We start from the raw sequence: 17,125 nt of genomic DNA on the forward strand, positions 1-17,125 counted from the left end.
CAGAGTGTCTCTCAGTTTCACTTTGCACCGCCGTCCACTGCTGTCAATGAGGGAAACCACTGCAGTGCCTCTCCGCTGAGCGACGCCACTGCATCTGGTGCCATCTGCCAACTCGACGCTGTGGGTCTCCGGCCTGAAGGTGCTGTCGAAACTGGTGAACAAGGCGATGTCGTTGATGACGTGAGAGGTGGCTCCCGTGTCCACCATCAGGCCCCTCTCTTGAACGTTGCACGCTGGCTGCCGCTGGACACTGGCCCCTCCATCCGCCATCTTGAACGCGTAGTCCTCCTCGACCTCAGCATTTTCTGAAACTTTACTCACACCATCCTTTTTGTCTCTGTCCTTGTCTTTTCGCCTGCATGTAGCATCTTTGTGCAGGGCTTTGAACCAGAATTTTTTTCCTATTGGTTCGTTCCGAACAGAAACGGAATTTTAACGTTTCCGGTTTTGGGTTCCACCATTAAATAGACGTTCCCGAACCGGTTAGAACAAAAAAATTTCGTTCCCGGAACGGTTAATTACGTTCCCTGTCAGCTGTTTAACAAATGGCTATAAAATTATGTCTCTGTCTCATCCAGCTTAAGCCAAATGTAGGCTAATTCTATTACAACCTTCATTAAATAAGACAAGAAATAATTCAAAACAATTATTATTTCAAATGTTGGCGATTTGGATTCTCAGTATGTCTTCCCATCTACACAAACAGAAAAAGTGCCAAAAATGAAAGATAATTCGTTTAGTGTGTTACCAAAGGCTAGTCAGGCCCTATGCATTGATTGGCTAACAGAGGTTAATGTCATTTAATGTTCGCGAGCCTCTCATTAATGTGGACAAATATATTGATATCGTGTTTGAAATTGACGTTTTTGAATAACGATAGACTGCAATATTTACCTCTTATTTAAGATGTGGAGATGTGATAGTAGTCCACCCTCCCACTCTCTCCATTCAGTCAGCGAACGTCTAGTGAACGTCACACAGGAAGTGAACCCCAGCGGGTCATAGAAACTTGCGCAGGAGAAGAATGACTTTTTTATTTGTAGGCTACGGAAACTTTGAGGAACGAAATAAAAACCGGTATTAACCGGTTACCATTATTTTTAATAAGCGTTTCTGTTCCAGAACATAAAAAATAATAAAGTTTCTGGTTTCGTTTCTGTTCCATGTGAAATAGAAAAAGTTCCCGGTTTTCGTTTTCGTTCCTTGAACCGGTTCAAAGCCCTGTATTTGTGTGTCATTTTTGCAAACACTACACCATGTTTTCTGTCGACACGCTTTCGCTCGGTGACTTTTGGTGCCGCACTTGAAGCACACCATCTTGGTGTCGTCTTTGCTCAGCCCACGTGCGCTTGCCTTGGGAGGTCACCGTCCGGTTCTCCCTTGGGTCTTCATCACGCTGTCGTTGGACTCGGTTGCTCTCATGTTCTCTATCTCTTCAAAACTCTGTAGCTTGGTCTTAAAGTCTGCAAACGTTATGTTGTCATACATGTGCGCCACATGAATTGCGAATGGCTTAAAGCTCTCTGGCAATCCCTTCAAGACCATTGCCACTAGCAGACCTTCCCCCAACGTTTCTCCTGCGTTTCGCAGTGCAGTTATGGCGGTCTCTGCTCTTATGATATAGTCCATCACACTTTCGTCGTTTGACTTCTGAAGTGATGTCAGTGTGGTGTACAAGTTGATTATACGGGGCTTTCCCTTCCCTGCATAATATTCTCTCAAAATCTTTAACGCCTTTCTTCCATCATTTGGCGCATCTCTCATTACCAAAGACAGACTTTTGTCATCTAGCAGTAAGATCAACTCTGAATACGCATACGTGTTTTTCACAGGATCTGCTGCTATTTCAGCTTCTGTCCACGGCTCTTTTAACACAGTGTCTTTAAACCCCAATAAATGAATGTCCTAAAAGTTTAGTCTCCCAAATTTCATACTTGGTCTCATCTCCGTCGAATGTCAGTCGAAGTAACCTGCTGCTACTTGTCTTTCATTGCTCCGCCATGTTAGCTTTCTCCTCAACACGCGGTCCGTTGCAACTTTTCTTGACTTCTTGGAAACCGTCGACCAACTTCTCTTCTTCCGAATGACTCCTGGGCCCATAACCTGTTGAGGTTCACCGCAGAGTTGTGCTGCTCACGGTGCATTCAGAAGAAGACAAGGAGAAGGTTTTCTTCTTTAGCCATTTGGCGGCGTATTTATTGGAAGAAGAAAACAATCTGGCTGTTCGCCACAACAGTTGGGCTCACACTGGTGAATACCGTAGAAATTGCACACACAAAATACTTGGCTACGGCAAGTCAACTTGACCAAAATGCACAATGCACATTCGTACACATATTCATTCTGTGTTCTTGCGCCCTCTTGTGATACGAACAGAAAATAAACTTTTTACAGATCATTGACAACTGAGGACACATATTTTCATACATCTTAACCACGGGCGATTGCTCTAAGACAACGAGGGAGGCTCAGCCTCCTCTAAAAATGACGAACATCGTGTAGGATGAATTACGCTAGGCTTATGTTATAGCCGACCTTCTAACATTGCTATTTCAGATCCAGAATCGTAGAAATATATGTGCTCAACCCAACTACAGTGCGAAATCATTCCCTTATAACTTTCCCCAGTTCACCTAATGTGCGCGTGAGTTTTTCCCCCCTCGTGACAGCGCGATGCAGCCCAGCCTCAGTGGATTGGGAGCTATGTGCTTGTCAATCTCAAAATGCAAGACGATTATTGGACAAATACTGCGAAAACGCCCGCCCACGGAGTCTCACGGACTCCCAGCCTCAATGGACTTCAACGGCATTTGGGAGCTATGCGCTTTTCAATATCAAAATGCAAGACGATTATTGGACAAATACTGCGAAAATGCCCGCCCACAGACTCCGAGCCTCACATGGGAGGGACATGGCAGTTTCCGCGAGGAGACTGGTGATTGGTGAAAGCGGCCGGATATTTTCTTTGATTGACAGCTCGTTTCAACTATAGACAGGCAGCGGTACAGTGTTGCCAGATTGGGCGGTTTTAAGTGCATTTTGGCGGATTTTGAACATATTTTGGGCTGGATAACGTCAGCAGTATCTGGCAACATCAGTTCAGTCCCATGCGGATTCGCAAGTGCTGTGGTGTATTGTAAGAGATCAGCTTACAACTCGATTTCATTCATTACATACGGTTTCTACCAGCTTTTTTAGTTTGTATATATTTTCATTGTAAATAAAGTGTAAATATAGTGTTGTCAAGTTTGCTATCTTAGTTCCAGAAATTTCGTTTATTTGAGTGACTGAACTTGAACTTGAGGGGGCTAGTCAGCTAGCAAGAAAGCTGTGCACGGATGCCAAGCATTGCTGATTTAATTTTGGTGAAGCCATTTGCCAGTCTTCCTTTCAAGGAAAAAATTAAAATTAAAGAGCAGGGTAGACCAACGCCTCAAATTGACTTGGTGAAAAAGGTAGGGAATAATACTCGTTCCTTTCAGCTCTCCTGGTACGAGAAAGTGAATTGGCTAACAGCAAGTGACCCACATCAACAACAGTAAATAGGCTACTTTAGTAATGTGTCATGGATGGACCAAAAATATAGAATCTATTTAAAATGTTTATGCTGAGTATATTATATTGGAATATATGTTTTTCTGGATATGAATTAAACACCGCTACAATTTGGGAAACATTTTTAAACAAAAACACAGCCGAGGTCAATTTTTAAACAACATGCCACAATTTTAAAATATAAAATGTTAAAATATACCCTTCCCCCCCAACACCACCATCATGTATATTGGACAGTAGGCTAATGGGCCAAAAGAACCTGTTATTTCACAGTTTGTGACGCTGCCAACAATCAGCCAGATCAGAGGCAAGAATATGGGCAAAATTGATGTGTTTTTTCTTTTAAAATCTGGAAATATCGTAACCGACCAGCCTCCCCTGTTTGAAAGACTACCAGCCGCCACTGATCTTAACAGTTACCCTCCCCAGGAGTGATCGACCAACAAAGATCACCACTCCAAGAGCAAGGCGTGTAATAGTCAGCAGGGTCACAAAGGTCCCCAGGGTAACTTCTAAGCAACTGAAGGCCTCTCTCACATTGGCTAATGTTAATGTTCATGAGTCCACCATCAGGAGAACACTGAACAACAATGGTGTGCATGGCAGGGTTGCAAGGAGAAAGCCATTGCTCTCCATAAAGAACATTGCTGCTCATCTGCAGTTTGTTAAAGATCATGTGGACAAGCCAGAAGGCTATTGGAAAAATGTTTTGTGGACAGATGATACCAAAATAGAAATTTTTGATTTAAATGAGAAGTGTTATGTTTGGAGAAAGGAAAACCCTGCATTCCAGCATAAGAACCTTATCCCCTCTGTGAAACAACATAGTGGTGGCAGTATCATGGTTTGGGCCTGTTTTGCTGCATCTGGGCAAGGACAGTTTGCCATCATTGATGGAACAATGAATTCTGTATTATACCAGCGAATTCTAAAGGAAAATGTCAGGACATCTGTCCATGAACTGAATCTCAAGAGAAGGTTGGTCATGCAGCAAGACACCGACCCTAAGCACACAAGTTGTTCTCCCAAAGAATGGTTAAAGAAGAATAAAGTTAATGTTTTGGAATGGCCAAGTCAAAGTCCTGACCTTAATCCAATCGAAATGTTGTGGAAGGACCTGAAGCGAGCAGTTCATGTGAGGAAACCCACCAACATCCCCGAGTTGAAGCTGTTCTGTATGGAGCAATGGGCTAAAATTCCTCCAAGACGGTGTGCAGGACTGATCAACAGTTACCGGAAACATTTAGTTGCAGTTATTGCTGCACAAGGGGGTCACACCAGATACTGAAAGCAAAGGTTCACATACTTTTGCCACTCACAGGTATGTAATAGTGGCTCATTTTCCTCCATAAATAAATGACCAAGTATAATATTTTTGTCTCATTTGTTTTTATTGGGTTCTCTTTATCTACTTTTATGACTTTTTTGAAAATCTGATGATGTTTTAGGTCATATTTATGCAGAAATGTAGAAAATTCTAAAGGGTTCACAAACTTTCAAGCACCACTGTATTGTAAGTGTCCAGAGCTATCTTCCAAGTGCAACTTTTGACTGTCCATATGGGGCTGTCCTTCACAGGAGCAATGTGATGAGACTCCAGCCAGACATAGGGCATCAGGATGGATCAAATCACAGCTGTGCTGATACTTATTCCAGCAAAACTCTTGTTTACATGATATTTCTTAATTAATCTGCTGTGCATTTTTTGTTTTGTTTTTTCTCATTTCTGTCTGTTGACCTCTAGCCTGATATCTGTATATCTAACCCCTGGTATGGTTTTAAATGATTGTGATTGTGAATTTTGGGTTCTTGGCATTGTGCACACATGTATCCACATTCCTGGTGTATTTCCATTAAATGTTCAGGATAAAATATAATGAGTTCTGACAGCCAACTAGTTATTTCTAGCACTATAAAAAATAATCTGAAATTTGTAAGTGAAATTTAATCATATTTCATGATGAAAATGTCACTGTGCTGCATTGCTACACTCTTATTCGTAAAGGAAATGAGAAGCGCTGATTAGATTATATATTACCATCTGTGCCCATGCTCATTGACATACCATAATTATTCAAAGCTGTTTTGTTGGTGCATGTGAACCATGATCACAGAAATAGCACTATAGGCTAACTGCCAACATGGATTGAATAGAAGTGTTAATAATTACATACAGTATTGGCAAACATAGCAGTGAAGTGTAGAAAAATCACCAGCAACAAAACAGGATTAAGCCGCAAATTACTCTACATGTCCAAATATTTGTAGACACCTGACCATGACATTTATATGTGCCTTTTGAACACCCCATTCCATTTTTAGTCCCCATTTGCGGTTATAATAGCCTACAAGCTTCTGGGAAGGCTGAAGTTTAGTCAGCGTTTCAATTCATCCCAGAGGTGTTGAGGTCAGGGCTCTGTGCAAGCCACGTGAGTTCATCCACACCAACCTTGACAAACCATGTCTTCATGGAGTCCATGCTGGAATATGTTTTGGACCGCTTAATTCCAATGAAGGGAAATTGTAATGCTACAGCATACACATACAGTACATTCTATACTATACAGTTGTGTGCTTTCTTTGTGGCAACAGTTTGGGGGAGGTCTAAATATGGGTTTGATGCCCAGATGTCCACAAACTTTTAGTCATATCGTGTAGCAAGAGGATACTCCAGTTATGTAAATTATCTAAACTCTAATCAAACTCAGGTTTACCTTTCATCTTTTTTTAAATCTTCTTCCAAAGAGGAACTATTGGATTTGGGCTTCTCCAACTCCAACACAGTGAAAACATTATGCTTTTCATCTGTTCTTTTAAGCCACTTCTCCATTTCTCATGTGGTAGAATCGGAGTATGTTTGTGTTTATGCATGGAATTACATTACTCATGTCTTATAGTTGGTTAAAAATTTTGGACAGAAGGAAATGGAAGATGGACAAAAGGTGATGCACTTCTTCAAAAGCTCCAACATCTGAACTCTTTTTCTAAAAGAGAAGAAGCAAAAGAAGCCCTTAGCGCTCAGCAAGCACATATCGATAAATAGTCATGCCCCTGCTAGTTCATTATATATCTTGGATTCAGAAACATGCCTGCACTGAGCAAGATAAAATGGTTAATAATGATTTGCTGATAATGCAGGTGGAGACCCACCTTAGGTATTCATGATGCTGTGTTGTGTTCGTGTGCGACCAATAATTGGTTTATAACAGACATATACAGTACCAGTTAAAAGTTTGGACACACCTACTCACGCTTAGATTTTTCTGTATTTTGACTATTTTCTACATTGTAGAATAATACTGATAACATCAAAACTATTACACTCACCAGCCACTTTATTAGGAACACCCATAGACCTACTGTTTTATGCAGTTCTCTAAAAAGCCAATCCCTTAACAGCAGCACAATGCATAAAATCATCTCATCTCATTATCTCTAGCCGCTTTATCCTGTTCTACAGGGTCGCAGCCAAGCTGGAGCCTATCCCAGCTGACTACGGGCGAAAGGCGGGGTACACCCTGGACAAGTCGCCAGGTCATCACAGGGCTGACACATAGACACAGACAACCATTCACATTCACACCTACGGTCAATTTAGAGTCACCAGTTAACCTAACCTGCATGTCTTTGGACTGTGGGGGAAACCGGAGCACCTGGAGGAAACCCATGTGGACACGGGAAGAACATGCAAACTCCACGCAGAAAGGCCCTTGCCGGCCACGGGGCTCGAACCCGGACCTTCTTGCTGTGAGGCGACAGCGCTAACCACTACACCACCGTGCCACCTGCATAAAATCATGCAGATACAAATCAAGAGCTTCAGTTAATTTTCATTTCAAACAACAGAATGGGGAAAAATTGTGATCTCAAAGTGTGACTTTGATTGTAGCATGGGTGTTGGTGCCAGATGGACTGGTTTGAGTTAGGCTTGTAGTACTTAACTCCAGGACTCTGACTCGAGTTTGACTCGTGCCCTCATTTTAAGGACTCATGACTGGACTTGGACTTGAGCACTGATGACTCGGACTTGGACTCGTGCATTAACTGCATTGGGACTCATAAATTGGAGATGAGGACTCTGATTTTTTTTTCTTTATTTTTTGTAACATGCCATAATAATTTGGCATATTTATATCTACATTAATTTCATGCAAGAGAATGCATATTCACCTGTTCATACATCATGTTCAGGAACAAACTAATGTTAATGGTACTAAAATGCCTGGAGAGAACGCTCCTAGGATTGTCCACTTTGCTTCTACAGACTTCTTGTGCACTGGGAAAAAATGCACTGCTGTGTGTTCCATATGTAGAAGAAGAACTATTGAGGAGACGATGGGGACAACCTTGAACTTCAATCATCATTTGGCAAGACTCCACCCAGAGAAGTGAGTGACCTGCTATGGTCATTGCCCTGTTGATAGCAGGGCTTGCTTGGTGACCGATGAACGAGCTCGTGTTAACCCTCTCCCATGTTATTTGCCCTGTTGATTGCGAGGCTTGCTGAGCGATGAACAAGCTTTTTATCTGTAGCCTATTAACTAAAATGAGGCAGTCAAGCAGTAACGTTAGTCCAACATAGTAGCAGAGACGGTTTTACATAAAGGCAGCAACAGTCACTGTCAAAAAAGGTTGGAGTCTTGTTCTTGGACTTGACTCGGGCTTGACTCAAAATTTTCTTTAATGACTTTGACTTGAACACTGGGGACTCAAGACTGGACTCGGACTCGAGGTTTAGTGACTCGACTACAATACTGGTTTGAGTGTTTCAGAAACTGCTGATCTCCTGGGGTTTTCACACACAATAGTTTCTAGAGTTTACACAGAATAGTGCAAAAAACAAAAAAATATTGAGTGAGTGACAGTTCTGTGGGTGGAAACGTCTTGTTGATAAGAGAGGTAAGAGGAAAATGTCCAAATTGGTTTGAGCTGCCAGGAAGGCTATAGCAACTCATAGCAACTCTTTACAACCATGGTGAGCAGAAAAGCATCTCAGAATGCACACAATGGGTTCCACTCCTGCCAGCCAAGAACAAGAACCTTAGAATCAAGAACAAGTTTGTATTATTGTGGCCGGGGAGAGTATATGGAATTATGCGGTCAACAAAAAGTGTTAAAAAACAAAATGTTTTCATATTTTAGATTTTTCAAAGTAGCCACCGTTTACCTTGAAGACACTTTGCACACTATTGGCATTATCTTAACCAGCTTCATGAGGTAGTCACCTGGAATGCTTTTCACTTAACAGGTTAATTAGTGAAATTTCTTGCTTTCTTTTAATTAAGTGTCTTTTAATTAATAAAAATAAATAAAACCCTTTTAAATATAATTTGTCCTTTGAATATCCAGAAATTTGGCAGCACACAATGCATTTCTATCTTCCAGTCACATCATATTGGTTCCATAAGATTTCTCATATGTTCCAGAAAAGCATATTGCCACCGTGCTGTTCTTACTGTCCCTAATGCACAAACACTCCAGAAAATTCCCCTATGAATCGTGAGCATCAAGTGAAAAAATGTCCTTTTTTTCCCAGTTTGTTTTGCAGTGTGGAAAAACCATCATATGCGCACAGTGACCAACTACTTCATTGTGAACCTGTCCTTTGCTGATATCCTGGTCACGATTACTTGCCTTCCCGCCAGTCTTGTAGTGGATATCACAGAAACATGGTTCTTTGGAGACACGCTCTGTCGGATCTTACCTTATTTGCAGGTATGTGTATGGGCAAAGCAAATAAAACAGTAGTGGATGAACAGAATAATTGCCTCACATAAATAAGATTTGAATAAGAAAACAAATCTGAGGCAGCTACACAACTGTCATGATTATAACTGTAGCCAATTAGCAGCAGTACTTTTTATTTTTAAAGCAATGTCATCCTAGAGAGTTTGTTGAAACCAAATAATGTTAATATTCAAATTGCAGTTTACACAGAAAATGTGTCAACATATTCACCTTTTTCAAACTTTTATGAATACCCTATATTTTAGCCTTTGGGTTGAAATGACCAGTACTGGAGAATCCAAGGAAATGGAAAATGCCAAAAATATTATCAATCTAATTGGGCATGAATATTTTATTTATGTTTTACATTTAATACTAGCACTGTTATTTTTTTTTTCAATAGGCTTAATGAGTTTACCCACAATGTGTGTTTGTCCTTAATAAAGCACACGTTTATCACATAGTATCATCACATAACATGTGTATGTTCTGTGGTAATGCAGCGCCTTGCAAAAGTATTCACTCCCCTTGGCATTTTCGGGTTTTGTTGCCTCACAACCTGGAATTAAAATGGCTTGTTTGAGGGTTTGCATAATTTCATTTACAGAACATGCCTACAACTTGAATTTGTGATTTTTTTTTTTTTTTTATTGTGAAGCAAACAACAAATAGGACAAAAGAACAGAAAACTTCAACGTGCATAACTATTCATCCCCCTAATGTCAGTACTTTGTAGAGCCACCTTTTGCAGCAATTATAGCTGCAAGTCACTTTGGATAAGTCTCTATGAGCTTGCCACATTTAGCCACTGGGATTTTTGCCCATTCCTCAAGGCAAAACTGCTCCAGCTCCTTCAAGTTGGATGGGTCCTGCTGGTGAACAGCAATCTTCAAGTCTGACCACAGATTCTCAATTGGATTGAGGTCTGGGCTTTGACTAGGCCATTCCAACACATTTAAATGTTTCCCCTTAAACCACTCGAGTGTTGCTTTAGCAGTATGCTTAGGGTCATTGTCCTGCTGGAAGGTGAACCTCCATCCCAGTCTCAAATCACCGGGCAGACTGAAACAGGTTTTGCTCAAGAATATTCCTGTATTTAGCACCATCCATCTTTCCCTCGATTCTGACCAGTTTCCCAGTCCCTACTGCTGAAAAACATCCCCACAGCATGATGCTGCCACCACCATATTTCACTGTGGGGATGGTGTTCTTGGGGTGATAAGATGTGTTGGGTTTGCGCTAGACATAGCATTTTCCTTGATGGCCGAAAAGTTCAATTTTAGTCTCATCTGACCAGAGCACCTTTCTCCATACATTTGGGGAGTCTCCCACATGCCTTTTGGCAAACTCAAAATGTTTTTTTCCCTATTTTTATCTTTAAGTAATGGCTTTTTTCTGGCCACTCTTCCATAAAACCCAGCTCTGTGTAGTGTATGGCTTATTGTGGTCCTATGGACCACAAACTCCAGTCTCTGCTGTGGAACTCTGCAGCTCCTTCAGGGTTAGCTTTGGTCACTGTGCTGCCTCTCTGATTAATGCTCTTCTTGCCTGATCCGTGAGTTGTGGTAGGTGGCCCTCTTTTGGCAGGTTTGTTGTAGTACCATGTTCTTTCCATTTGATGATGATGGATTTGATGGTGCTCTGGGGGATCATCAAAGATTTGGATATTTTTTTATAACCCAACCCTGACTTGTACTTCTCAACAACTTTGTCCCTGACTTGTTTAGAGAGCTCCTTAGTCTTCATGGTGTTATTTGGTTAGTGGTGCCTTTTGCTTAGTGGTGTTGCAGCCTCTAGGGCCTTTCAGAAAAGGTGTATATATACTGATAAATCATGTGACACTTAGATTGCACACAGGTGGACTTTATTTCACTAATTATGTGACTTCTGAAGGTAATTGGTTGCACCAGAACTTTTTAGGGGCTTCATAGCAAAGGGGGTGAATACATATGCACACACCAATTTTCAGTTTTTTATTTTTAATTTTTTATATATATTTTTTCTCATTTCACTTCACCAACTTAGACTATTTTGTGCAGATCCATTACGTAAAATTCAGATTTTAAAAAACCACAAAATTTAAATTACAGGTTGTAATGTAACAAAACAGGTAAAAAGCCAAGGGGGTGAATACTTTTGCAAGGCACTGTAATAGCAATTAATTATTCTATTTTTAAAAAATTGGAAGTCTGTGATTTGAATTCAGTAGCTTTCGGTCCATTAAACAAAAATAATTGGGTGTCAGGGAAAATTCTTTTTATGACCTAAACTTGAAAAATCTGAAAGGCAGTCTAGCTTTAAGCTGGGAGCAACAAATTAAAGTAGTCCATAGCAAAATATCAAAAAATATAGGAATCATATGTAAATTAAGATATTTTGTTAATTTGAAGAAGATATTTATCTTACAGTATTTTGGCATGGGATAATACCTATAAATCCAACCTACCTAGGATTTCAGCAATACAAAATAAGTGTATTAGAAATATTTTCTTTGCCAATGCAAGAGAACATGCTGCTCCTTTATATAATATCCTTGGAATCTTAACTTTTGAGAATATTTTCAAATTGAGTACGTCTGTACTAGCGTATAAAATTGTAAATAATAACTTACTAGTTCCTAAAACATTTAGAAATCTGCTCAGGATGGCTAACGAACAACACTCTTACAATACCAAATTTTCAGCTTAGGGGAATATTGTTCATCTACGTGCCAAGACAAATTATGGTAAATTTTCCGTTCGGTTTACCGTCTCCAAACTCTGGGAAGGAATTCCCAAAAGAATGAAAAACGTCGGATCACTTCCATTATTTAAATCAGCCTTAAAATCACGTTACTTTATATCAACAATATGCATTTCTTTCTCTATACCATAAAAATTATATTATGATAAGTTATAGGCTCAGTGTTTGTGTTAGTGTTAGTATGCATCGAGTTGTGTGTAAATAAGTAGAGTGTATTTAGTGTAGTTAGCCACAATGTATATTTATATAGTTCTCTTGTTCTGACAAAAAATTAATGACATGGGTGGCTGTTGACATGAAAGTTTATACTATTTCAACAGCCACACAGACCTTACATCAATAATTGCCATAATTATTATTTGCAAATTATTTTTCTATTATATATGGAGCAGCAGCTACAATTATCAACAGTCCATAATTATCGACACCTTTTCAGATTTACCAAAAAAAAAAAAATTTTTACAAAGGTGAGTGTGTCACAAGTTATTATTGATTGATTAATCAGCCTGAAGGGATGTTCATGCGGTTACAATGTCAATTGCCTGTTGAAATTTATTGGTAAACTACAAAACTAGAATTTAATACAAACAACAAATGATTAACAAAATGTGATCTACGAAAATACTTAGAAAGTGGGTAGAAAGTGGAACAAAAAGATTTTCTGAGACGGGTTAAACATTATCAATTCATTTGTTTACAAGCATTAGAATTACTTCATTTACATAAGCACCGACCTCAATATATTTATATAAAAGATACTTTGTACTAAAGTTTATGTCCTGCGACCCTGTACAGGATAAGCGACTACAGATAATGGATGGATGGATACATCTATCCATCCATCCATTATCTGTAGCCGCTTATCCTGTTCTACAGGGTCGCAGCTGGATAAGTCTATTAAAAACAAATTTTAAATAAAAACTGTTTTGTAAACTTAATACCACATACCGATAATTTTTTAATAAATAATCATCTGGATGTCCATAATTGTGGAACAGTGTCGATAACTGTGGACAAAGGTGTCGATAATTGTGGAATGGTGTCACATAATCTGATACACAAAGTAATCAGAAATTGACAATTTTTTTTCAGTGGAAGTTTGAGTAATTATTCCTGCACAATTTACGTATTGAAAGTCTTTTCTACTTTTGCAATGGCCAAAAGATCGTTAAGGTGTCGATAATTGTAGCCACCACTCTAATTGCACTAAGCCTTTTAGTAAATTTACTTTCTCATATTATATATTGTGTGTGTGAATAAATTTTCATAGATTGCAAAGATGTTTTGGTTATACTCAAATCCCATGACTCATGAGTGCAGCATGGTTTGTCTTTATTGGAGGATATTGTGCATTATATAATACATGGGGATCAGGTTGGTTTTCAAATCTCAGAGTAGTGGCGTGCACAGACATTTTGGGGGGCAAGTGCTCTGGGGGGAATAAAAGGGCACTTTTTTGCGCATGTGGAACACCTTATTATAAAAGTCTGAGATTTAACCCTCCTCTTGTGTTCGGGTCGCCACTGACCCGTTTTAGTTTTTAAAGGTGTAAAACAACCACTTAATGTTAATTTATTACATCAAGGCTTTTTGACTTTGCCAGGAATCTCTAGTTGAACAAAATAGAAAAAGAAATTTTTGTTTTCCTAAATCTGAAAATGGTCTAGCAAAAAATATAATACTTATGTGCAGTTGTTTCTGTATGCGACGGGCTACTTCATGACAAAATAATTACAGCTTGGGCTTAGAGGGCAAACAATACATTTTCACTCGATTCATGTGTTACCTGGCTGGTGGGGCAGGGGAAGAGCTGACTGACTGCCCGATGTGTTGTCTGCGCTACGACAAGGCCGTGGCTTCCAGGACGCTATGCTGCTGCAACCTCACATTGAATGCACTGCACGCTTGTTCACGTGACAGAGCAAGAGAGACAGAGGTCCGGTGTGTGTGTGGAGGGGGCACACATCGGGACATTATTTTCACACACGCTTTTAATGCCGCGGCTTTTCTAAAAGATCATGTCGACATTGGCCTCAGTAAACTGTAAAAAAAAAAATTCAAAAGGGCACTTTTTTGGACAGAGGGCAGAGGGGCAGGTGCTTGAGCACCACCTCGTGTCTGTCTGTGCACGCCACTGTCTCAGAGGGTTTTTTCCTGTAGATACTTCTGAAGCCATTGCTTCAGCTGGGACCTTGCAATAATTGCAGTACTCAAAGTCCTTTCAGTTTATGATTTTTTTTGACAGAGAGAAATTGGGAATACAACCAGTATTTCTCATCATTGAGTTTCATTATGCCTGCAGTGTGCCTCTGCATGCTCTTGCGACAAGGCTTTCGCAGATAGCTTTTCGCAGACAGTTGTAATTTATTGTTGAGCGGGGAGTAATAGGCGTGCGCGATGTTATTCACCGCCACAACCCAAGGGGGAGCGAAGTCGCTAGGAGTAGTTGGTGGGTGTGGTTAGTGGAGTGTTTATCCTCCGGTTACTTATAATGACTAGAACTTTTTTTTTTATAATGACTAGAACTGGAGTCGTATAGATGTATGTACTTCCTCAATCAACCGCTCTTCGTGCTGCTCCATCTTCGCTCGTGTTTTTAAAAATGCCGGTCGTGAAAACAAACCAAACCGGGAAAGTAGGGAAGCGGAAGTGTGTGTACAGCGGATGTAGAGTGGACCAGTCAGAGCCCTCTTGTCTGCGTCTCTGTCTGCGAGGCTTCTGCAGTGGTCACAATTTTTGGGAGGTGCGCGCAGAGCGTCTGCGAAGGTGGGGGGGCTACGCAGACACTGTCTGCGACACTATCTGCGAGGACTGGGTTGTCAGCATAAATTGGCCTTCAGATGCCATTATTGCTCCTGGCCCAAACTTTATCCAATTTCCTTATACCACTTTACAACTGACAAGCGTATGTTCACCCAATCGCTGGCTCTCTCTGGCTTTTACATTGCTGTATTCTTGTTGCACTTAAAGTACCATAAGAAAGAAATGTGTAGGTTTCCACTGAATTTATTTTAAAAAATGACACATACAGAGACAGGCTTAATAAATCTGCATTTTAGAAAGGAAAAAAAGGTTTCTCCACAACACAAGAAAAATGTCAGTCCTTTGAAACAATGCATACATATAACAATTTGCACCTTTAGAACTGTAGGCATGTTGTGTAAATCAAATGGTGCTAACCCCCCAAGAATCCATTTTCATTCCAGCTTGTAATGTGAAAAAAGAGGACAAACACCAAGGGGGATGAATACTTTTGCAAGACACTGTATTAATCAAGCTTCACTACATACACTTGTGCATCTGTTTTTTGTTGGTTTTTTTTGTTCATGTACATTAGACGAATCCCAATTTTATTGTGTATAAAAGACGTACATTTTATGCTTGAGAAATTATTTGGAATCTGTTTTAAATGAAATGTTGCTCAATAAGGACCCGGGAGTTCAAAAACTTTTGACTGCCAGTGAATGGGGAAACAAGGACGCAACTGCATTCAGAAGGTTTCATACCCAAATCTGTTGTTAGTGCTTTTGTTATTTTGTCCATCCCTTGTAGGTTTAACACTCTATGCTGGGATCCCATTTCATAGGACATCTTTGCCAGTCATCAGTTTTGTTTTGCAGTTCCTGTGTATTAATACTGATACGACTCAGCCAGCTTGGGAAACAGTTGATGAGATGAAACAGGTGCGCTAAAGTCAGGAAAATGCTAAAATGTACAAGTGTACTCTTGAACAATTTAGAAACACTGGCAAGTCAAGTACCCTTGTATCAGCTGCCAAGGTAGGCTAATCAGTAGATCATAGCTCTTTAAATCTGGTGATTTTTTTTTCCCCCCTTCAAATATTTAGTAGAGCCATTTGAAACAATTTAGCTGCACCTAGCACATGCTTTGCTTTCAATCCCAGGGCTCTACATTAACTTTTGAAACCACTTGTCCGTCGGGCAAGTTGAAAGGAAGTTTGCTTGTCTGAATGTGAGGTTGACTTGTCCGAAGAAATATTTGAGAAAAAAAAAACACAAACTATTTGTAACCCAACAATCTTTATGGCATTTGTTTCCGAATTCACAACATATGCATAATATCTATGAATCAAAAGTAATCAGTACTTGATATACTGAGGCAAAAGTTCAAAAATATAGTAAAACAGACTGATACCATAATTCACCAATTATTCTGCTGAAGTTCAGAAGCAATATATTCCAATAGAGTAGAAATTATGAACATAAAATTTTAAGAACAAAATAACTATACTATGAGATCCAGAAACACTAACCATTATATATACACAGATCAGTACTCTGCAGTTCAGTAACAAATATCACAAAAACTAACATTATCATAAAATTTATGACTTGATGAGATATCACTAGTTTGGACAAGAGAAACAAATAACAACAATGCTACAAATAAAAACAACTGATAACAAAATTGACTGATTAATACTGTAAATGACTGATTATTATAACTAGATTTCAGTGTATCAAATGACAAGATAATATATCTTGTTATGAAAACCTCCACACCTCTATTGACTCACAGATGAATGGACACAAATAAAGTTTCTATTCATCTTCATCTATCAACCCTTGAGTTCTGCTCCATCAGTTGGACTCCATCAATCACTAATTTATTTATGAGAAATTGAAAACCAGAAAATTAAAATTACATATTTTCATTTTTAAATTATTAATTTTGAATATATATCCTCCACTGATTAATTGTTGTCTAATTATTCAATGTGGCTCCTGTATGGTATTTAATGGTTAAAAAAAAGGATAATAATTTAAAATAATCCATAATTATATCTAAATTATAGATCCCTATGTTTCAAATCCCTAAACTCCCATTACTAATTAGTTAATTAATACAGCTGGTAGGGCGGCACGATGGTGTAGTGGTTAGCACTGTCGCCTCACAGCAAGAAGGTCCGGGTTCGAGCCCCGTGGCCGGCGAGGGCCTTTCTGTGCGGAGTTTGCATGTTCTCCCCATGTCCGCATGGGTTTCCTCCGGGTGCTCCGGTTTTCCCCACAGTCCAAAGACATGCAGGTTAGGTTAACTGGTGACTCTAAATTGACCGTAGGTGTGAATGTGAGTGTGAATG

General features: G+C 39.6%; 1 protein-coding gene across 1 annotated transcript in view; it reads left to right on the forward strand.

Annotated features, from left to right (window-relative positions):
• The window catches only part of hcrtr2 (hypocretin (orexin) receptor 2), an 82,431-nt gene that overhangs the window by 30,636 nt on the left and 34,670 nt on the right, over positions 1–17,125 (forward strand). Inside the window, exon 2 of the mRNA XM_060924610.1 lies at positions 9,092–9,270. Coding sequence (XP_060780593.1) covers positions 9,092–9,270 — 179 coding nt within the window. The remainder of the gene's footprint in view (positions 1–9,091; positions 9,271–17,125) is intronic.

This window comes from Neoarius graeffei, chromosome 7 (genome assembly GCF_027579695.1).
Source record: "Neoarius graeffei isolate fNeoGra1 chromosome 7, fNeoGra1.pri, whole genome shotgun sequence".
In the NCBI taxonomy this organism is placed as follows: domain Eukaryota; kingdom Metazoa; phylum Chordata; class Actinopteri; order Siluriformes; family Ariidae; genus Neoarius; species Neoarius graeffei.